This window comes from Trachypithecus francoisi, unplaced genomic scaffold (assembly GCF_009764315.1).
Source record: "Trachypithecus francoisi isolate TF-2019V2 unplaced genomic scaffold, Tfra_2.0 Lachesis_group7, whole genome shotgun sequence".
Lineage (NCBI taxonomy): Eukaryota > Metazoa > Chordata > Mammalia > Primates > Cercopithecidae > Trachypithecus > Trachypithecus francoisi.
In genome coordinates this window covers 90,791,039-90,814,698 of record NW_022681472.1, presented here as the reverse complement: position 1 = coordinate 90,814,698, position 23,660 = coordinate 90,791,039, and the positions used below count along the sequence as shown (strand labels likewise).

At 40.4% G+C, this 23,660-nt stretch overlaps 1 protein-coding gene across 4 annotated transcripts in view; it reads right to left on the bottom strand.

Annotated features, from left to right (window-relative positions):
* Positions 1-201: 201 nt before the first annotated feature.
* KHDRBS3 (KH RNA binding domain containing, signal transduction associated 3) overlaps positions 202-23,660 on the bottom strand; it is a 203,321-nt gene continuing 179,862 nt past the window's right edge. For 2 of the 4 annotated variants that reach the window (XM_033202636.1, XM_033202637.1), the window contains exons 8-9: positions 11,370-11,428; positions 8,856-9,476 (exon numbers count right to left, since the gene is read on the bottom strand). In XM_033202636.1, coding sequence (XP_033058527.1) covers positions 9,385-9,476; positions 11,370-11,428 — 151 coding nt within the window. In that variant the 3' untranslated portion in view covers positions 8,856-9,384. Of the gene's footprint in view, positions 490-7,868; positions 7,928-8,855; positions 9,477-11,369; positions 11,429-23,660 lie in introns of those variants that run through there. The other 2 variants (XR_004435246.1, XR_004435247.1) reach the window with 2 other exon arrangements.

The following is a 23,660-nucleotide window of genomic DNA, read 5'->3' as shown; positions in this document are numbered from 1 at the left end:
TTAACCTTTTATGTGACAGCATACTTTTTGCATAATGCTTTCATATTTATTGGTCCATCACTGAGATGGATAAATCATTTTCAAATGTGGAATATGTGTGGAATCTTGACTTCTTGCAGTGAGTTGCAGCTGTACACGGTTTTCAAGTGTACACAATTTAGAGCTGTGCTGAAATAACAAGACTGTGTTTTTCTAGGTTTAAAGTAGAAGAGATTTCAATAGGCAGCCTTTATTAACTACTATACAAATCACTCTCTTTTTGTTATTGGGAGACAACAAAATAAGATAGATTTTCTTTCCTTTTTTCAAAAAAGTAGGTTCTCCAAATTAAAAGCATACCATATAATAAAAACAAGTCACAGAACACAAAATTATGCAAACAAAAAATTAATTAAGATGTTTTTCAAGTTCCCAAGTGGATTCATTTACTGACTAGGCACGTTGGTGAGTTGACTATTCTTAAGCAGTCCATAAATAGAAGGGAAGTTCCTGAAAGAGAGGAAAATGAAATATATTTGTATATATCAAGAAATTAATAATAACCATATGCTCTTTTGGGAATGGCAGCATTTAGAGGACACAGGCAAGTAGACACTTAATAGAAATAAGGATGTTTATGGAAAACAATGCAAAACAGAATCATTCAAATTAAGGACATAAAATATTTGTGTTAAGTAAAGACGGATGGATGATTAACTGGTTTAATGATGATTACACTACTATCCATTATGGTATTTATGGAGCGATTTCAGAATGGCAACGCCTTGTTTTACATAAAACCTCAAATATTAACCTATAAGTTCCTAGGGGTCCACCCTGGCAGAGTCCTTGCATTCTTGTCACCTGATAAGAGACTAAACTTTCAGATATATTTTAAATTTTATTACCTAACCCCAAAGAACCGATTTTGATGTGCTATACGAAACAAAACTGTTATTTAAAAAACTGGCTGGTGATCAGAAAAACAAACAAACAAACAAAAAACCCAATCGCAGTGGAGAAATGGCCACTGTGGTGATGTTGACTTCTCCTGGCTCTGGTCACACGTCCCAGGCCCTAGGTAACTGTTCAATACCACAAAGTGTGCTGACAACAACTCAGGACACCGCTGATGGCTCCATAGGACCCAGCCCCTTCCTATGTCTCCAGAGGCATCTCTTTCATTTCTCTCCCAGCACGTTCTATTCCAGCAGCTACTTGTATGTTCCCAAAACAAATGATGCCATTTCATGTCTTGGTTGACACCCTCCTCTCCCACCTGTATTAGCTTATTATGCCTTCACATTTTCTCCTCCCTTCCTGGCTTGCAAGATTTCGACTTCCAAAACTCCAGATTTTATTTCCTCCTTTGTACTCGGAGCAAGTTCATCTCTTTCTCCTCTGCACCATCTCTGCCCTTCTCTAGCCTTTTATTACTGCAGAGCGCCAGGGACACAGTGGGCATCTCAGTGTCACCTGCATAAAGCATCAGCACTGGTAGGATCAATCAATTGCAAACCGTGATTGAAAGGCAAATCTTTTAAAGTTACACATTGAATACAGTAAATCTACTGATGAGGGCACTGCTTTCATCAACCAATAAATATTTCTTGCATGGCTTGTGCTGAAGGCTTTAAGGTTTATGAAATTTGACAGACACACCTGTGACCCTCAAGGAGGATACTAGGGATGAAGGACATTTACACAGCTCCAAACTGTCAACTGGCAGGTCAGAATGAGACCTCTGCCAATCGAGTCCTCTCAGCCAGGGTTCTCATGGGGACAGAAGAGAAGGCTCTTCTGGCTGAGAGAGAAAAGATCTTGAAGAAATGGCAGGATCTGGATAACCAGAGAAGAGGAGAGGGTGGGCAGTGAGCCCGTGGAGGGCAGTGCTAGAGGAGATCCTGTCTGTTTCCTTAAGAGAGCCTGTAGGCCTCTCCTGCTACCCTGGTGTGGCTACCACAGTCCCACAAAGCCTGCCCCACCACGGGCCAGCCCTTAACATACACTTGCTGATGTAAATAAGCCCCAGGAATGTGAGGAGACCAGCAGGAGTCTGAGGAAGGGTCACAGGACTTTCAGCTCTCCCCGTAAGACGCAGACCAGTGTCCAGGAGGTGTCCTTACTAGACCCAGCACGCCCTGCATCTCCTTGCTAAATCGCACAGGTAGCCAGCCTGCCACATGCCAGACGTCATGCTGGGTATAGAAGACCATTTTAAACCAACTTTTGGGCAGATGAGTTTCTGGAGTGGCCACAGGAGCTAATCTTGTAGATCATAATGAAAACATGCAGCATTTAGATAGGTTTCTTTTACAAAAGCATATTAAGATGCACCATGACCTCTATGGGAAACATCTATAAAATCCCAGTAAGTCTACTTTAAAAATTCATTCCACAGATGTTTATAGACATGGCTTCTTGCATTGCCTTTAATGGGAGCAAAATATTAGAAACTAACTACATCTCTGTCAGTAGTTGTTTGGATTATGGCTCTTTCATATAAATATTATTCAGCCAATAAAAAGAAAAAGGTAACTTTCTAGTATAAAATAACAGAAAATGAGCTCTAAGACATACTTCAAAGTAAAACAAGGGGAGAAAATGGTATAATGTTTTCTATGTAAAAAATAGTGATAATTTAAAAAAAAAGCTTTACTTATGCACGGACTATCTCGGGAAAGATACAGGAAAATCACTACAAACAGTTGCCTGTGGGTGTGTGGGGGTAAAGGTGGGAATTAAGACCACTGTGTGTGTATATTTTGTACCAAGCACATGTATTACCGACTAAATAAAGGACATATTTTGGTTTTCCAACTTCACATTATCATTGAAAAAAATCTAATGATTAGAGACACATCATACTTCCACTAAGAAAACAAATGAATACAAATGCTCCTCATCTTAGGATGGGGTTATGTCCTATAAAGCCGTTGTAAGTCAAAAACATTAAGTTGGAAATGTACACAATACACCTAACCTACCAAACATCATAGCTTAGCTTAGCCTACCTTAAACATACTCAAAACACTTACATTAGCATACGGTTGGGCCGAATCATCGAACACAAGGCCTATTTTATAATAAAGTTTGATATCTCAAGTAATTTCTGAATGCTGTACTCAAAGTGAAAAACAAAATGGCTCGCTGCCAGTGCCTGGCATTGCAAGAGTATCATACTGCTATGGCTAGCTGTAGAAAAGATACATATTCAAAATCTGAAGTACAGTTTCTACTGAACATGTATTAGGGACTGTCTGTACTGAAAAGTGCTCAGTGTTAGTGTTTCCAGAATTATAGGGTCATTTGTTTACTCATTCATTCCCCACTGAACACCTTGTCAGTTCCCACTATGTCTATGTGCCAGGCAGTGTGCTAGTATTTGGAAGTACAAGTCCAATAAGACATGGTTCTTCTATCTTTAAGAAACTTCCAAGTCTTGCAGTCAGGGACAAAAACCCACCCACAAGCAGAACAGAAATCTAGCCTCAGGATACCACCACCATCCCTGCACACTTCACAATGGTACCTGTTTGTTTATTCTATCTCCTTGTTTTGACTGTCTGTTAGGTACTAGGAACTGTGTTAGGTAGCAGACACATACATCCTGCCAGCGGTGGTTCAGATGAGATAAACACACAGGACAGAACTTAATAACCTGGTAAGTTCTCCTCAAATGTAAGGATGACTAACTTAGTCTAATAAGGCCAAACAAGACCTAGTACATCGTCCTGTACTATCAGCCACCGAGCTTCCACATCCACTTTACTCACTCAGCCATCCGATGGCTTGTTCTTACTAGGCATGAGACAGGGTAACTGCACTAAAGATGTTGACAATCTGGTGGGAGGAAAGGAGGGTCAACAGCCAATCTCAGGATACTGTACTGCAGAATTCATGGAGTAAGACGAGGGTCCACAGGAGAGCTGTGAACATGGCGGGCTACGGAGGGCCTCCAGGGTGAGGGGATGCTTCAAGTTCCACTGGGAAGTCTGGATAGGCCAGCAACAACTAGCTAGACCAAGAGCTGGGTGAGAGTTGTGTTCATTCATTTGTGTTCATTTATTTGAGTGGGGTAAGGAATTGTGACTTCAGGCAGAGAATGGCACTGATAGAAAAGCTCTAGAAGGTTTTCAATCTATCAGGGCTGGACCACAGTGGGGTGGGGTCAGAGCATGCTGTGCTTTAGGCGGCTGGGGAGGCCAGCAGCAGAATCACGCAGGGCTTGATGTTCAGAGCCAAGGAGGCTGAGTTTTATCCTGAAAGTCACTGAAGGACTCATCACATTAAGATCTGAAAAATGATTTCAGCAATGGGTGCTAATCACTGAAATATACAACAGAGATTCTTGAAACAGGAATGTCAGTCAGAATCAACTTCAACTGGACAGGATTTTCCATCGATAAGGGAGGGTGAAATTCAGACTGAAAAATGATCTGCAGTCTTTCCCAATCAGAAATAGAATCAGGCATAAAATAGATTTTTTTTTAAAATAAGTATGGATTTTTTCCTTTCTATCCCTATAAAACACTGAATATCAATATAAATAGTAGATAATGTTTGGCAGAAAACAATAAACTTTATTCCTTAAATTTATCACATATTCTATAAAATGTCTCATATTTTCATTTAACTTTTGACTCTACAGTTTTATTTTTTCTTCAAATCATTAGTTTTAAATTCTGGAACCTGTCTCTGTATACAGTGACCAGAGTCTTTAATTTTGAGTTAAACAAGGCAGCTAGACTATCTAAAATTGTAGTGCTGTTCACACGATTGTGTGGGTTTTTTGGGTCTGGGCTGACCGTTCCTAACACTGCCTGTTAGGAATCATCTTGATCACACTGACAATGCCACTCACTTACTAAACCCTTACACTGTCAAATAACTATGTGAAGAGATGGTTACAAGAGGATGAAAAAGTGAGAGCACCTATTTTTTAAGGCACTGATTGGCTTTAAGATCACTAACTAGTGGAAACAGAAGTTTGTAGAGTTCTTTTTGGAACACAGACTAAATGAGGCACTATCTGCCCAAGGGAATGGAGTAGGTCAAGCTTAAAGGCAAAGAGGATACTTACACTTGAAAATGGTTGCACTGAATTTGCGCTTCTTAGCAGAACCTACAAGAGCCTTCATTGTATGTCCCTTTCCTACCCAGCCAGCATCATCTCTTACTTTCTCTAATAATTATCTAATATACCTGAAGTTTCCTCAATGATCATGTTTTCTTATAATGGCAAATATTTACATATAGCAACCAATGAGTGAACACCTTTATTTGTGCCAGGCATGCTTCTAATCTTCACAGCAACACTAAGGTAGGTATCACGCCTGTCTAGGGAACCTGCAGTTTAGACTCCTGTTTAGAAAGGTTGTCACTGACTCAAGGTCACAAAGCGGGTGAAGGGCAGAACAGAAGTATGGATGCTCTGAGAGGACCTGCCCTGTGTGGTTATCTTCTACTGGTCTTAATATCTCCATGGGCCCCTTCTGCGACCTCTGACCGACCTGCCTGGGTTACACATCTCCCTTCCACGCGCCTAGAAAGCACGTGTATCTCTGTCAGAGCTCTACAGACGTCGTCTCTGTCCATTTCCCCAGTAGCATTTGGCACCTGCAAGGACAACAATGATGTCCTTAATCACTGTCTTCCTGCCATCTGCAACACAGCAGGTGTTCAGGAAATATATCCGAGTAAATACTGATACTGATTTGACTTGGAATACCTGAGACAAGAAGATTCAAAACCTAAACAAGTGAAAGACTCCATGAAGGAATCTGGGGAAGGGGTTGGGAAGAGAGAGAGAAGGGGGCAGTTACCATTCACGATGCTCAGCGTTGTGTGAGATACTCTCTGGGAAACAAGGTAACAAAAATTAAAGGCTCCTTCTCTTAAAGAGCCTTGACTCTAATGGAGGAGCCACTGTAATATAAAGAATAACACTGTAACAACATGGTTAAGATCAAAGACTCTGGATTAAAGTCAATCGGTTCAAATCGGGGCTCTACCAGTTATAAGGCACACGAGCAACATAAGCGTGAAATTCACCTCCTGAAGCTTAAATTTCTTCCTTTTTTAAAATGTAGATGACACCTTCTTATGGCTGTGAGGATTCAATAAAATAATTTACAGAAAGTGATGAGCACATGCTTGGCTGTTATGGCAACTTACAACCAATGTAAGTCATAGGGTACCAATACTAAAATAAGGAAATATAAACCAAGTATGCTCTTTAGAGAGGGCGGAGGGATCACCGCCTGATTTAACTGGTGAGGACACCGTGGAAGAGAGGGCATGGGGCTAAGTTCTGAAGGACGGCTATGGTTTCTTCATGCAAAGATACAGGCGACAGCAAGTTGTGTGTTATGGGCTGTCACCTCCATTTGGTTTTGCAGTATTTGAATACAGGGTTCCATGTCTTATCAGTCTTTGCATGACCAGTGCACCTGTTGTGTCCAGTATGGAGCTCACGTTCCACGGATGCGGTCATATGAGAAAATAAACGAATTCCACGGGGGCGAAAACAAAGGTTAGAAGGAAGCAATTTGGGAACAATGAAATGTGCTCTTAGAGACACGAGAAGACAGGCTTATCTATAGCAGGGTCTTCCTATGGAAATAGAAAAAAATCAGGCCTGGTGGGGCATCAGCCGGATAAGAGAAGATCTCGAAGGCCGAGTAAGAAAGTTCCTGTCTGATAGTGATCTGGACCTTTCTGGATCACAATCCCTTTTTACAGTCTGATAAAGTTATGGATGCTTTGAAAAAATGACAAGAAATATAAAATTGTACAGTATTTCCTATTAATTAACTCTGAAGAGCACCTGAGGATTGACCCTCTACCTCTCCATAATTCTGGATTTATTATTCTGTATGCCAACTCCTTAAAAAATTATTTAATAAAGAAAAAAGTTGTGAAAAACTTCAGTAACATCACACACTACAGAGACGTGGTGGACATCACATTCTCATTCCGTACAAGAGAAAAACAAACAACAAAAATCCAAACAGACAAACATAAAGAAAATACAATAAACTTAGTTTGGTCTACAAAAATGATGAGAATTATTTTCTTTCTAAAAGTAATTTAATTATTTCAGGCTAATTTTGGCTATTAGGGAAAACCAAGGTCATATATTTTTCATATATATTAAATATGTAAATACAACTTTGACAATTAAACTTTACATGATTGTATCACTTTCGGCTTACAAAACACTCTGACGATATTATCTTAATTCTAACAAGTGCATGGGATAAGCATCGTTTCACTGAACTGATAGAGAAAGTGAGACTTGCCCAAAGTCACAGTTATTGGCAGAGCTCAAATACAAACACTGAAAAAGTAAGACTCTGGAATATCAGGGCCTAAGTAGTATTTTTTGATGCTTTAGAAAAAAAACCAAGAAGATGTAAAAAAGAGACAAAATTCAGAAGCACAGAAAACCATGCTTCCACAAGACTAACAGAAATACTGTCAAAAATTTCCAGCATATCTGTGTAATGTTTTTTGCCTATGCATGCACATAGAAAACGAAAATATATTAAGTTTGGCAAACTGCTCTTTTTACTGAATAATCTGGAAAATTTTTTTCATGCTATTGACTAGACTGCTAGATATTTTCTGAAGAAAGTAATCTGAATATTTAAATATCAGGATGAACCTGAGCCTCCAATCTCTGCCGCTTATAATGAAGCTTCCTGGGCCTGACTTGTTTACATTCAGGAAGCTTCTTTTCTGACTTTTGGAGTTAATCTGACATAATCACTGGTGTTGTACTAGGAAATCAGCAGCGGAAATTTTCCATGTGACTTCAGATAAGCGTGAAATTGTCTTCATCTTCCACACAGTTCAGGATAATTGGAACAAAAAGGCAAACTTACCTTTGTTTGCTTCAGGTGTTCAACCAGTTCCTGTGACATTCCAAGATGGCTGACATTGCCTAACAAAAGAAAAGACCTTTTTACTCAAAATAAAGAGAAAAAAATCCCCCAAGAAATAAAAATTAAACATTTTACGTAATCTACAATTAAAAAAGCTTAATGATTAAAGAATAACTTTATTAAATATTTGTCAGTTTTAAGAAGTGCCCTCAATTACTAACCAAATAATGTATTACAAATAACTAGTTATGAGGTTTTACAGTTGTTTAATAGGGAGTAATTGGCCCCAATTAAACTGACTAAACTAAGGCTTTTTAGATTACTAAAACAAATTAAACTTTTTAAAATGAGAATTTAGGTGATCTTAAAACTTTTCTAAAATGGATAATGAAACTTGCTAGGTTGTAATCTCCCTGGTTTTATTAGTTATATTAAGATAAATTAAGTGAGATTAAAAATCTTATTTGATTTATTTACCTTTGAAAATGAAGACCGTTTAAGGGTTACACATCCTCAGCCTTGGCGAGTGCGACCTCAATTAGTCAAGCCAGAAAGTCTTTAAAAGCTTTGTGCTTAGTGCTTCCAGCATGGAGCGAGGTGTTCATTAAGGTACCAAAATTCTCATAAAAAATCCAAAGTTGCACTAGTGAAAAAACGCTCAACAAGATGAAAACTGATCACATCTTTTTCAGAAAATCCAGTAGTTATTTTAAAACCAGTTTTTAAACAAGATTTGGTTTTGCGTAGTTTAATGTGCCACTCAAGCAGCTCGATACCATTTGGCCTCTTTAAACAGCATTTAAGTCTATGGTGAGTATATAATGGTACATTTAATTTTATACCATTTTTAAAATAAGTTGTACAATGTTTAGTGTGACCCTTTTATGACAAGCATTGTTAAATGAATTCTTTCCCTGTTTACAACTATTTATGAAGGCCTTTTTAAATAAAAAAACCCCATGAAATTGTTAGCTCACACACACAAAATTTCTTTCAAAAGTTTATTTAGTATCAAGCAAGAGGAGACTTTGCTTAACACTACAGAACATTTCAAGACTTGAGTTACAAAAGAATACCACATTATTTGCACTTGTAATTGGCTTCCCTTTTTACGCATGTTGGCAAGAGAAAAAAATAACTAGCATATGGCTGAAAGATCAAATAACTAAATTCTATGGAAACCTTTAAAATGAAAGGTGAGGCTTATGTTAAAAGAATAGATTAACATATTTAGTAAACCTATTTTTTGTTTAACACTAGTTAATCAAAGTTATTTTTTTTCCTTTTGATGACCTATTTTTTCATATACAGACTGGAAATAACAAAATTTTACATGTCTTTTTTTTTTTTTTTCTGCCCAGGTTGATGTTTCAACAAAGTAGTTTTAAGTTCCATCCATTCAGATTTTAAGCATTTTGATTTATTTAAAAAGGGATTGTTCATAGAAAAAAATTACTTTGAACAGTATACAGGACTGGTGGAGATTGTGGCTATTTCACAACATCAGACAGTACAATCAGTATCTGCCATATGGCTGGTCTCTGTAGACGCCCTTTGCTGTCCTCGCTGAAGGTGCCTTGTGTCTTGAGTTAGTCCACTCTTCTTGTCCTACAATCAGTAAGATGAATCACAATTAGATCGCTGCCACGAATCCCACAGGCTTCATTTTTCAGACTCTAACTTAGCCCTGAACCAAAGGTACATGTCATATTGAAAATATATACCCCTGGTGTACTGAAAAGAAAAACAAACAAGGAATTTACTTAAATAAATTACAAGCACAGGGAAAAAGAATCATCTCACTCGCAAAATTTGTCAGCATGAGAAGAAAAACGGTTCTTGTATCTGAAATGGCAACCAACTTTGCAAGGACTTTCCTTTTGGTTTCTCATGTAACAGCAGTTTACAAGTTCAAGTAGCAAAGAGAATTGCCTTTTGCTAAACATCAGGACATTTATGAGTGAAAAAGAGAACAGGGAAAAGGATCACTTAGATGTCTTCCAACAGTAAAAACAAAGAAAAAACATAGATGGACATCTGTGAAGACAAAGGAGAAGAAAACTGGAGAGCAAAATGGGAAGGGGCAGACTGAGAAAGGGAAACATGATCTCACTTTTCACAGGCGCTTTCACGGAAAGACTGAAGGAAAGTTGCACTGGGTTGAACTTCACTTCTCAATAACACTTCACGAATATGAAATAAATTTAACAACATAATGTCAGATTTCATTCATCATAATGCTAAATCCGTACTGGACAATGGTATTAATAACCAAGGGCATTCTATCACCTTCATCTCCTGAAATTAAATACCTGTTCAGCCTGAAGATAACTTTTAATGAGTTATCTATAAGTCTTTGACATCAAACAGTTAACATCCCTGCTGCAACATACAGCAATTTAAAAGCCATGTGTCCACAGAGACCAATTTAAAAAGCTGTGAAGGAAAAATGCTTAAAATGACCTCTTCTTTTGATACAAAACATGCAATCAACGTCATTCCCTCAAGCTAACTTGCATCAATTTAAGTAGCCTGCATTCAGCAAACCAACATATTTCTCTTAAGTGTTTGTTACGGATAACCAAAAAAAAAAAAAAAAAATATATATATATATATATATATATATATATCCAAGGTGCAATCATCACAGCTTCGGGCAGGTGATACAACAAAATGCACTTCAAAAGGTTTAACACCGGAAAATGGTTTTTCAGTTCTGTTAAGAGAAACGTCCTAACATCCCTTAACCACAATCCTGATACACTTGCACCAGGTACCAGGGATTCATCAGAGCTTTGCAACTGATTGAAGCTTCACGTTCTCTGATCTCCTTGCCCTGCGGCAAAGGCTCTTCTTACTACTGTTATGTTGCTGCTGCCAATTCTTTTAATTAAACCTGTCATCCTTCTGCATAGTGAGACTTTGGACACAAAGTCTCCAGCATCTCTACCAGCTCCACTGAATTAAGAGGGTTTAGCTGCCGTCCTGTAAAGCTTACAGACCCTGTATCTCCTCCTTGGTTCAGTGCTTTTGTAACCTTTATGAAATGACTGCCAGTGTAATTTTTTTCAGAGGGTTTGAGATTGGAAATGAATTAAAATATGAAGATGAGGTGGGAGAATCACTTTAGAGCTGCAGTCTCAATTGCTTCATTTCCCTTCACTGTCAAGAAACAAAGACACTTCAAAAAGACCCAGCTATCAAGTGTCTGCAGTTTGAAAAACTACTCTGTGAGAAAATCAGCACACGACAATCAACCCAAACATAAAATTGAAGTTCAGAATCTGGATTCATGCTGTCTTTGGCAAGTCTTTAGTCCTCTTTAAATATTTAAATAATAAAGGAGCCTCTAAAAATAGCTAGATATGTACAAACGAATTGAAAGGAAGCTGCTGTTTGAGTCCAAATGTCCTTATAAATTTCTCTTCCCATTAAGATCTTTAAGGTCTTTCTATGGCCCTCTCTCCTCCCTCTCTTCACATGCTCTGGCCAGTCACTCACCGTAGGAATCGTAAGTCTCCTCGCTGAGTCCATGTCCATAATCATAGTAATCAGCACCACTGCAGTGAACAAAACAAAACAAAGGACAAAATCATCTGGCTGCGAGTTTCAACAGTATTCAATAAAGTTCTGTAAAACTTAAAGACAACTAATGAAGGGCAGGACTGAAAATTCAAAGAAAGTCCCACCGAGATCACAGAGTTCCAAAGCGGAAGTGTTAACTTTAGGATTATCAAAGGCCCCTTGTCTAGTTCCCTAATTTTAATACATAATAAATATGTTTTGACATTTTAACCACAACAATTGGCCACCCAACACACTGGTAAGTGCCTAAAAGTGCACGAGGGAATACAAAGACAGGACCTGACCTGGGAAGACTGGGAGTCTGCAGAGAGGGAAGATGTGTTTGGACAATTCTAGCCCAGTATGCCAAGAGCTAGGGCTGGGCCTGTGCAAGGCACTGTGGGAGTGGGGGAGGAGGTAAACACTTCCTTTCCAATAGATGGGATGTTTACAGAAGGCAAAGACTTTATTTCTTCTTACACCCTCGTCTACCAGAGAACTTGGTGCTGCATGAATTGTGGGTGCTGCTGCATCACCATCCAGAAACTGGCCGGAAAAGGAAAGGTGACTCAGTAGCCATGGCCACACGGGACAGGAGAGCAGAGAAATGGATCTCTGCAATCTTGTCACAAGTCTGGTTACACGAGGCCAAGGATCTTTCCAAAGTACAGGCAAATCCATGTTCCAATGTACAACATCCTTGAGAGAGCACGAGGAAAGGGCCATCACTGACAGCAAGAGGGAAGAGTTATCACTGCCATTTTGCAGATGATGCAAAACAGCCTACAGATATACAATATATTTGAACTAGGAATAACTTTTTACAGGAACAGACTTGTGAAAAGTCTAGATTACTAAGCCATAACCATTCTGTGTATCTGAGAAAGGTTTCCACGGACCCTCTCAGGCTTTCCTCTTTCCCACTTGACTTCATTTTGTAGGGAAACAACCATCCTGAATTTGTTATCTTAGACTGTCATGGAAAGAAACATCCCCATTCTCCCCATTTCATATAATAAGGAGGTTTCTAATCAAAACGGAAAAGGCTCCAGCTCAGATGTTTAACAGCTCAGGAAGTCACAGTCTGAGAAGCACAGATGCATGCTGCGAATGCCGACTGAACACCAGTCGCTGAGATCCCACATCACCCCCAGCCTCAGAGAGTACAACTGCCATACCCATTTGACAGATAAGGACACCGCAGACCGAAAGAGCTAAGAAGTCAGCCTAAATTGCCTGGAGAATGGTATAGCTGAATCTCTTTGACTACACAGGCCAAACTTGTGGTCACACCCACACAGAGTTTTTCCCAACGTCGTCTTAGGAAAGTGACACCAGAGACTAATCATCACATTCAATGACTACAGCACAGCATGGCCATTCCTATGAGAAAAGTGTAAGCAATGGAGCTATGTTCCTTTTTATCTCAAAATGTGGGCATGAGTTTTTACATTTGCTACTCCTTCTGCCCTTAGAAGGCCCTTCTCTCCTCTCCTCCAGGCTACTTTCAACTCAAGTCCTTAACGTAAATGCCACTTCCAAAGAGAACCCTGCTAGTCTCCCTGAGTGAGGTTGGTTTCCCATGACAGCATGTCCTGGTTCTCATCCTTCTGGCCTGGAGGAGACCCTCACATTACATATGTTAAGTGGGTATATGGAGAAGGGGCACCTCCATCACGCCAGTGTGTCATGAATGGCTTCTTGGAGCATGCAGTGCTTGCACAGTGTTCTGAAGGAACAGGAGGGTGAAAGTGAAGACAGGTGGAGAAGGAATGGACAGAAGCAATGGCAGCAAAGGTCTTCCAGGCAGAAGAAACAGTATATGCAAAGCAGAGGCAGGAAACAGGTTGAAAAATGTAGGTGTCTACAAGCAGTTCAAACAAATAGGGCGATTCCTCAAGGATCTAGAACTAGAAGTACCGTATGACCCAGCCATCCCATTACTGGGTATATACCCAAAGGATTACAAATCATGCTGCTATAAAGACACATGCACACGTATGTTTACTGCGGCACTATTCACAATAGCAAAGACTTGGAATCAACCCAAATGTCCATCAGTGACAGACTGGATTAAGAAAATGTGGCACATATACACCATGGAATACTATGCAGCCATAAAAAAGGATGAGTTTGAGTCCTTTGTAGGGACATGGATGCAGCTGGAAACCATCATTCTCAGCAAACTATCACAAGAACAGAAAACCAAACACCGCATGTTCTCACTCATAGGTGGGAACTGAACAATGAGATCACCTGGACTCGGGAAGGGGACCATCACACACTGGGGCCTATCACGGGGAGGGGGTAGGGGGTAGGGATTGCATTGGGAGTTATACCTGATGTAAATGACGAGTTGATGGATGCTGACGAGTTGATGGATGCAGCACACCCACATGGCACAAGTATACATATGTAACAAACCTGCACGTTATGCACATGTACCCTAGAACTTAAAGTATAATTAAAAAAACAAAAAAACAAAAAAACAAATATAGTAAGTATTGATGAAAAATGCCTGCACCGGGCCAGGCGCAGTGGCTCATGCCTGTAATCCCAGCACTTTGGCAGGCTGAAGTCAGAAGATCGAGACCATCCTGGCCAACATGGTGAAACCCCGTCTCTACTAATTTTATATATATATAAATTAGCTGGGCGTGGTGGTGCCTGTAGTCCCAGCTACTCAGGATCCTGAGGCAGGGGAATTGCTTGAACCCAGGAGGAGGCGGAGGTTGCAGTGAGCTGAGATCATGCCACTGCACTCCAGCCTGGCGACAGAACGAAACTGCATCACAGAAAAAAAAAAAGTAAATAAAAGATAAATGCCTGGACCGGAATATTCCTTAGGATAAAATACTTCTTCTACACATAGAACATAGGCCCCACCTTGTTATCCTGGCTTAATCATACTCTTACAAGTTAATTAAATGCAGTGTAACATGGTGGTTGATTTGTGCTCTCTGTATAAAATCAGCTCTCTGCAATGTGCTGTGTTAAGCTCCGCTGGCTTAACACATTACAGAATAGTCCCTACTACAGCTGACCTAATATACCAACCAGCAATGTGCAATTTTTCCACAGAGGTACATGTAGCTATAGAGTTCTACAAAATGGTCTTCAAATTGAGGGCTGGCATTCCTAAAACAATTTAGAAGGAAAAGGAGTGTGAGAGGAATGCAGCTATTGTGAGCCACACCACTGCCCTACTGACAACTTCTCACGCGCACGAGCTCACCTAATCTAAAAAACTCTATGCTTTTATAGACGAGGCAGCTGAGGCCCAAGCTGAGCCATCTGCCCAGGGTCACGTAACTTGTAAGTAAGTGGCAGCACCTACACTCAAAGCTCCGAACACTGCCACTGCCATGTGCTGAACACAAATGCTACAGGTGGCTTTTGCTCACCACGGGTGGTCACCTTATTGGACTGGTTCTCACTTTGACTTGGCCTTTTGCTCTTCCAGAATTTCTCGTTTGCCCTCCCTCCGGCTTTAATGATCCTTCCTCATGCTCAGAAACAGAAGCCGGGCCCACATGAAACATGCTGCCACATGATCACAGTGATCTGGGACTGCCTTAGTCTCTCCCTGGTTTCCTTTCTGTAGTCCTAATTTCCCCTCACAGAATAATATACAGTTATGGTGAGAAGAGGAGGACTAACTGAAAAGAGAACAGATCAATTTTTATATTCAAAAGATAATAAACCAGCAGAAACTAACAACAAAAGAAAAAAACACTGCTTTCCTGCTTAACTTACGATAGCTTTAAATATGAGAATGCTATTAAAGTATTAACAGAATATTTATCTTGTCTTGAGAACTGAAATTGAGACTCAGTTAAACCTGTTGACAAAAATGTCTGTCAGCTGTCAGTCCAGGCCTGGGCCTCCACCCGCGGTGCCACCCTGGGAGGACGGCTTCCATGTGGGGGTCTTCCTGTGCATCTGCCAAGTCAGGGGCTGCTCTAGACGCTGCTCAGGTCTCCTGGCAGCTCTGACATCCTCCATGGCTCTTTCACAGCATCTCGTCCCACCGTAGTCAACATAATTTCTCATTTTGTTGAAAATAAACTGGCAAATGCTTCTTGGAAACTCAGCACTAAATTAAATGAACCTCAGTCTTTTTTCCAAGGGTCAGAAGTTAGATCATAATGGCTCCTTAGACAAATACAACCTTGATGTTTTTGAGAATTTTCTCTCTGTTGCACAGATAAATGAGTAACCTCACCATAACACGGAAAGGGATTTCCTTGACTGAGACAGTTCCCGATTGTTTAACTTGGAACTGTAAATGACAGGTCCTGCGACTAATAAAGAGAAGGGTTAACAACTCCTTTCTGACCAAACTAAACCTCCTTTATTAAATGAAGTGAGCAGTAATGAACATAAGCATAGACTGGAAATTTACTGTGAGGTGCTGTAACATAGTTCAGCATAATAAAAATGAAGGTAGAGAATGTTTTTCAGTGCACGGAAGGTAAAAGGTAGCATGATTAGGTCCAGCAATGGTTTGGTGATAAGACAATCTTAGTTTTGACAAGCGAAAACTTTAAAACTGACATTTGCTATCATTTCACCCAGTTTCTGATTATTTATTGCAAGACTGTCATCCAGCCGAGGAGCTGGGAGCAGCTGGGTCCCATTCTCACACCTGTCAGTTCCGTCTGAATTGCTTTCGCAGCATTTCATTTCGTCTACCTCAAATGTCTATTAACCAAAGATGTGTCCTATTTCCCAAGGATAAACTAAAAACCCAACATATGGCAAAGGAGAAAAACACTAAAAATCTCTTCATTTATGGATACAACTTTTAATATTGATAACAGGCAAGAAAACACATTAGGCCAAACATGAGAATGGGCAAGAAACACATTAGGCCATCACTAGCAAAAATCCCTTATATAGTCTTGCTCTCTTCTTTGAAAGTGTCTTGCTCAATGAAAACTTGATTTACCTCTAATGACAATTCTTCCCCAGCAACCCTCTCCACTGTTTTCTTTAACTCCCACAGCGGAGATGCCACTGGGTGATGTGGTTTGGTGTTTGTCCCCTGCAGATCTCATGCGGAAATGGAATCCCCCGCGTCGGAGGGTGTTGGAGGTGGGGCTTGGTGGGAGGTGACTGGATCATGGGGGCAGACCCCTCATGAATGGTTTAGCACCATCCCCTTGGTGATAAGTGAGTTCTTGCTCAGTTCACAAGATGTGGTTGTTGCAAAGCCTGTGGCGCCACCCGTTCTTTCTCTGCTCCCACTCTCACCTGGCCTTCTGCCACGAGTAACAGCTCCCTGAGGCCCTGTACAGCCTGCAGGACTGTAAGCCAATTAAACCTCTTTTCATTACAAATTACCCAGCCTCAGGTACTTCTTCACAGCAACTGCAAAAATGGCTGAATACAATGGGCCTAGAGGAAAGGAGACTATGCTTCTTTTTTTGGCTAACCCCTCCCTCCCCTAAGGTACAGACACCTCTGCCATTTCCAGACTATCATGCTTCACTCTTCTGAACAAACACCCAGCTTTCAATCTCTAAACAGCATCACTGTCCTGAGTCCTGGTGATGTCAGCATATGGGAAGATATGATCCTTCAAACACGAAGGCCTCTCAACTTTCTGGCTCCTCTTGTCCACTGACTCGGCCTCCTTTAGCCATCCCCTCCGCGTCGCACTCTAGGATCTTGCCATTATCAATCACTTCCGTCTTCAACTTCATATATCCCACTCTCTCTGATTTCCTCTCTTTTAGTTTCTAGGATTATACCAGTTAGCCTTTCAACTTCATTGCAATCATCACCATTATTCCTCTTAAACTTTTTATCCCTTATCAAGTTAACCATTCAACTTCAAGTTGCTAAATTCAATGATCAGTGCTCATCCACATGTTATGTGACCGGTAACTATCTGATATAGCTGATCACTACACCTCTTCCTTGATAAACTTTCTTCAGTTTGCTCCCAGGATGTTATACTTCCTGGTTTGCTTCCTACCTCACTAGCTACTTCTTTTTTTTTTCGAGACGGAGTCTCGCTCTCTTACTCTGTTCCAGGCTAGAGTGCAGTGGCGCGCTCTTGGCTCACTGCAACCTCCGCCTCCTGGGTGCAAGCAATTCTCCTGCCTCAGCCGTCCGAGTAGCTGGGACTACAGGCGCGTGCCACCACGTCCAGCTAATTTTTGTATTTTTAGTAGAGACAGGGGTTTCACCATGTTGGCCAGGATGATCTTGATCTCCTGACCTCGTGATGTGCCTGTCTGGGCCTCCCAAAGTGCTGGGATGACAGGCGTGAGCCACGGCACCTGGCTGGCCATCTACTAACTTCTAAATTCCCAACTCTATAACTGAACGCTATGTCTTCCTATCCATCTCAGATTTCGTCACTTATTTTATAATCATCTTCTATTCTGTGAGCTGTTTACTCAAGGTGTTAGTTTTCCAGTTTGTTGAGTATGACGTTTCTTAAATGCTTTGTAAATTTTAGATATGTGTTAGTTTTTGCTTTTGAGGTTCTCAGTCTGCTTGTCTGTAAAACCGCCCCCTTATTTAAAATAGGCTTCTTCTGGTGGCTATGGAGAAGGACACAATACACCATTGGGTGGGATGTGCCAGTAAGGTATGCTTTGTCTCTGGGGGCTCCTGGGTCCTCCAGAGGGTGGGACTACCCGAGGTTTGGGCTCACATTGTCACAGCTTTACTCGGGGATCCAAGACCATTACCCTGCACTCAGAACCACGGAGTTGGAGGCAGAGCAGACCAGCCTTGCTGTTTCAGAGGCAGCTCTTCAATCAGTTATGAGAAAACCCTGAGCCTCTTTCTATCCTTTATAGCCACTGGTGTGATTTGGTTAAATCTTCCCTAAGCCACTCTACCATTCCAGCAGTCTTCTCTCGAATGGGGTTTTGTCCGATTGTGTTTTTTCAGAGGTTTGGTTTCATCTACTTCCTCTTTCTCAGGAATCTTTCAAACCTTGTTTCTGTCACTTCATGGGATTTTAAAAAGGAGGGGTGGGTGGACCAGGTATAGGCACTCAGTCCATCTTCTTGATTCAACTGTTTTTTAAAAGTCCTTTTTAGTTTACAATGCACTTAGATAATCTTTTAATTCTCAAAACATATGATTTGAGGTAGACATATTATTTAATTTTACAGGTAAGAAAACTGAGACAGAAGACAGGAATGACACCTCATTCATATTTGTTCTGGACAGTGCTGACACCTAGCACGTAGCACCATTCCAGAAGAGATCCATGAATGACTCATACAAACACTGGGACTGCAAACTTTGTCCATGTCTCAATGACTCATCTGTAATAATAATGTTTTGTTGTCATGCCTGTGACAATCTGGGGGGTGGGCGAAGGTGTAGTAAATTCCTTCGGAAGTCACATTACTAAGTTCTGAACTATTTAAATTTAATGGAAAATTTTTTCTTGATTATTTTGCCCCATTCCTTTAAGGAAAATCTTATCTGTAATTGTTATGATAAAATTTAAGACTTTAGCTAACACCTACTAAATGCTTATTATGAGATAGGAAAAATGGAAAGACTCATGCATAATCCAGGTAATCGCTCTAGACTGACCTAGTTTGGTATTTCCTTTCTATTTAGGAGACTTTAATTCTTCTACTAACCATTAGGAATTTTTATAAGTAAAGCAAAATAAAAGAAAAGTAATATTTAAAATAAAATTTGGGACTACTCTTGTTTTCACATTATTATACATAACTGAAGATTTGAAATTCCTTTAAGATAAATGACTAAAAAATTTCCAGTCTGCTTTCAATAAGAGCCTTACTTATACAATAGTTCTTTTTTTTTTTTTTTTTTTTTTTTTGAGACGGAGTCTCACTCTGTCGCCCAGGCTGGAGTGCAGTGGCCGGATCTCAGCTCACTGCAAGCTCCGCCTCCCGGGTTCCCGCCATTCTCCTGCCTCAGCCTCCCGAGTAGCTGGGACTACAGGTGCCCGCCACCACGCCCGGCTAGTTTTTTGTATTTTTTTAGTAGAGACGGGGTTTCACCGTATTAGCCAGGATGGTCTCGATCTCCTGACCTCGTGATCCGCCCGTCTCGGCCTCCCAAAGTGCTGGGATTACAGGCTTGAGCCACCGCGCCCGGCCTCCAATAGTTCTTTTATAACATTTAACAGTATTTCCCCAGGAAGGTATTGAATAATATGCTCCGGAATTAGGCTGTATAAGTTGGGTGGAAAAAGGAGTTACAGCCAAAGTCCAGTCACCTGACCACAACTTTGCTGAATTTTGGCTTTTCCTTGGTTCACTAGTGCTCCCACTGGGGCAATGCCACTGCTATGGCTACTGTCATTTAATATGGGAAAAGAGACGGCAGTAACTTCATTCTCGTCTTGTTTTGTTAAATGTGTTCAGAGTAAATACATTACTGTTAGCCTGTTCCTCTTACCCTGAGAATTCCGAGGCCAGACGGGGCCAGTTCTGACGAGTGAGGCGGAAGCTCAGCCCGCCTGTGTGGGCGTCCCTGGCATGCACAGACGGCTGTCCATGGGACCAGAGGCAATGATGCTATTTCTGCCCTCAAGTGGCTTACAATGTGAGGACGATTCCCTTGATGGGAAGGCTGCATGAGGTGCCAAATGTTTCAGACAGTTTGCTTTATTCTTCTCTTGCTGCTGGATCCATCATGAGTCCACCTCTCCCATAGCATTACTGCATCTTACTTTTCAAAATAGCCTAGGGCAGTGGTTTCTAAAGTGTGACCCATGAACTCTTTCAGGGTTTCATCAAGTCAAAATGTTTTCAGAATAACACTAAGATGTTCTTGTCTTTTTCACTGTACCGAACTTTTATGTGGTGGGTAAAATTGTTGCTGGTTGACCAAAAGTCAAGGCAGGGGCACCAAGCTGCATGAGAATTCTTTTTCTTTACGGCATTTTCACTTAAGAATGTCCTTGATGAAGTAAACGTTTACTAATTTTATTAAATCTCAACTATTAAAGACACATCTTAACTTCTGTATGATGATGGGAAAAGTGCTCTTGAAAGCAATTCTGGGGCACACTGAAGTACAAGGGTGATCTCAAGGAAAAGCACCTGAGGCCATTCCTTACACTGTGAGGTCAACTAGCTGCCTTTTCCATAAACATCATCGTTACCTGAAATAACTCACAGCAATGAACTAGGCTTATTCAGACTTGGGTATTTGGTTCACATTTTCAACTGTCACCTTAAGTAAACAACCAACAGTATTGGTTACCAATGACAGAATTTGAGCTTTCCAGTAAAAACTGCAATTTTGGAAAACCAGTATTTGCTACTGTAAACTGATGGCAAAGTCAATACTTATCTCTGTTGAGATCAGTGGTGATGACTGTTTTGATATTGCCTAATGAAATGTATCACAGCACTGTGAAGATACGCATAACTTAGCGAAGTGACATTTTTCAAATGATCCATGCATGATGCCAAAAAACCCATCAAGTGTATGGCAGACCAAGATATTTTAATGTAACAGAGTATGAAAAGATTACTGGTATGGTTTTAAAGTCTACATAACACCTATTCTTTAAGAAACTACTACCCGCTGGGCTGGGCGCGGTGGCTCACGCCTGTAATCCCAGCACTTTGGGAGACCGAGGCAGGTGGATCACCTGAGGTTGGGAGTTGGAGACCAGTGTGGCTAACGTGGTGAAGCCCCATCTCTACTAAAAATACAAAATTAGCCAGGCATGGTGGTGCACGCCTGTAATCCCAGCTACTCAGGAGGCTGAGGCAAGAGAATCACTTGAACCCGGGAGGCAGAGGTTGTGGTGAGCCGAGGTGGTGCCACTGCACTCCAGCCCGGGCAATGAGCGAGACTCCATCTCAAAAACAAACAAACAAGCAAACAAACAAACAAACACTACTACCTGCCAAGTTTTGATGTACTATCAAAGAAGAATATCGACTATTATTTGAAAAGGCTACTTTCCCCTTTCTAGTTACGTATCTGTTGTTCCAACTACTTCAATCACAACAACGTATCACATCAGAAGGAATGCAGAAGCATAAATGAGAAGCCACAATTTGTACCATTTTTTTAAGGAAATAGAGATTTTTCATAAAAATAGATTATATTTACAAGCAATGGGTTGTCACATTTAATGATTGATAAATATTTTTAAATGTTTCTGTTTTAATTTCTAATGTAATAAATATTAATATATATAAACCACATACACTGAAGCATGCTGCAGCTCTCAGTAATTTTTTTCCCCACACCACACCAATGTACTTCACTAGTTTTTAAGAGTATGAAGTATACAGGGATTGTGAGATCAAAAACTTTCAGAACCACTGGCCTAAGACGCATGGCTTCAGTAAATTTTAGGAGGCCGGCAGAGTGAGCATTACGCTTGCCTGAAGAATGATTCTTTTATTTGGAAAACTGTCTCCTTGTCCAGCAGTAATGAGGGACGAAGTATTTACTAACTAGTTAGCCAGAGGACAGAGCCCGATGTCACAAATGCTTAGTCTCAGATCTCACATAATACCATGACTACAAAGCTCCGTCTTCTGGGGCAGACAGCAAAAAGTCAGAGAAACTAGGATGTCACATCAGCAGTGCAAATATAGAGATCAGCCTCAAATCCTTACAAACAGTTTTAACATGGGAATAGCTTCAGTTTCCTAACTAGCATGTTTTATCTACTAATGCCAAGCATGTAACAAAAGAGAAAAAAACTTAAGTTTCAAATAAATAATTTTCTTTAGGAATTAAAAATCACATTCACTTGCCAATAATTGGAATATTTAAATAATTTTCCATTGAAAATGCCAAACCAAATTTATAGTTTAATCAGAGAATCCCTCTCTAAGAGAAAGGTTCAGCAATCCTATCAGCTTACAAAAATTGAAGGTCTGGCTTTCTAAATTATAGAGCTTTCAGAGTTGATATTGTGAACCTGACTGTTAGACATTTCACTGCTCAGGAGAACATCCATCACAGTGCTGATAGGGGAGGGAAAACAAGGGCAAACTCAAGAAATAATTTCACCACGTTTCTCAAGCTATAAAATGTGATTTGGGAAAAACAGTGGGAAGTAGGACTTAAAATAATTTGAGGAATCATTCCTGCTCCTCATTTAATTAAGAGTTAACAAAAAACCCCAGTTTACAATAGAGTCCTATTTTAAGAAATGGGTTGATATCAAGTGTACCACACATGTAACTGAGTCAGCAACTGACAGGGGTTGAGGGGAGGGAGAAATGACTGGGCAGAGCACAGATGTCCAGGGCAGTGAAAGTACTCTGTGTGATACTCTAATGGTGGACACATGACATTACACATTTGTGTTAACCCAGAGAATTTACAACACCAACAGTGAACCCTAATGTCAACTAAGGACTTTGGGTGATGATCATGTGTCAGTGTAGGTTCACTGATTGTAACAAGCATACCACTTTGGTGGCAGATGTGGATAATGGGAGGTTGTGCAAGTGTAGAGGTAGGGTGTCTATGGGAAATCTTGCCTTCCTCTCAATTTTGCTGTGAATCTAGGACTGTGGTAAAAATAAAATCTTTAGAAAAATCGTAACTGAAAATTTATCCCCCAAGGACAAAACAGAATTTTAAAATGAGAGCTGAGAAAACAGATCCTTTCCTCTTATAAATTAGCAATTGAAAAAACAATGAAACTGGTTTTATTTAAATATTTAATAGTACTTCATAAAACAGAGACTGTATTTCGTAAAACAGAGACTATTTAAATCTGAACCTTATTGTGGCATTAAAATGAGCTTATATTTCTATACATTCTACAAGGAAAGTAGACTCACCTGACTTATTAAGTCTTGCCATTGCTCTAAAAGAAAGTTATCCATTTTACCCTTGTATTTGTATGCAAACTGGGGTGCACAGCACTAAAGCTTTGTTGTTACGTATCTCTATACCACCCAGTGGGAGGTGAGGGCATGAACACCTCACTGTGCAGGAGAGACAGCAACTGCTCTAGTGAGACCAGGCCGAGTCCTGGTTCTGCCACTTACCAACTTCAGCAGTAGCCATGCACGAAATCAAATAACACGAGACAATCATATCATGCATGCATTGATTCATTCATGCATGAATTCAAGTTATTTAAAACATTTAAGAAACAACACAAATGCATTACTTTCATGAAGCTGTCTTTAGTGGGAAAGACAGACAACAAACAATTTATATATATGTATAAATAATATGTCGCATGATCAGATGTGCTACTCAGAGTAAGAAGAGCAGCTAAGA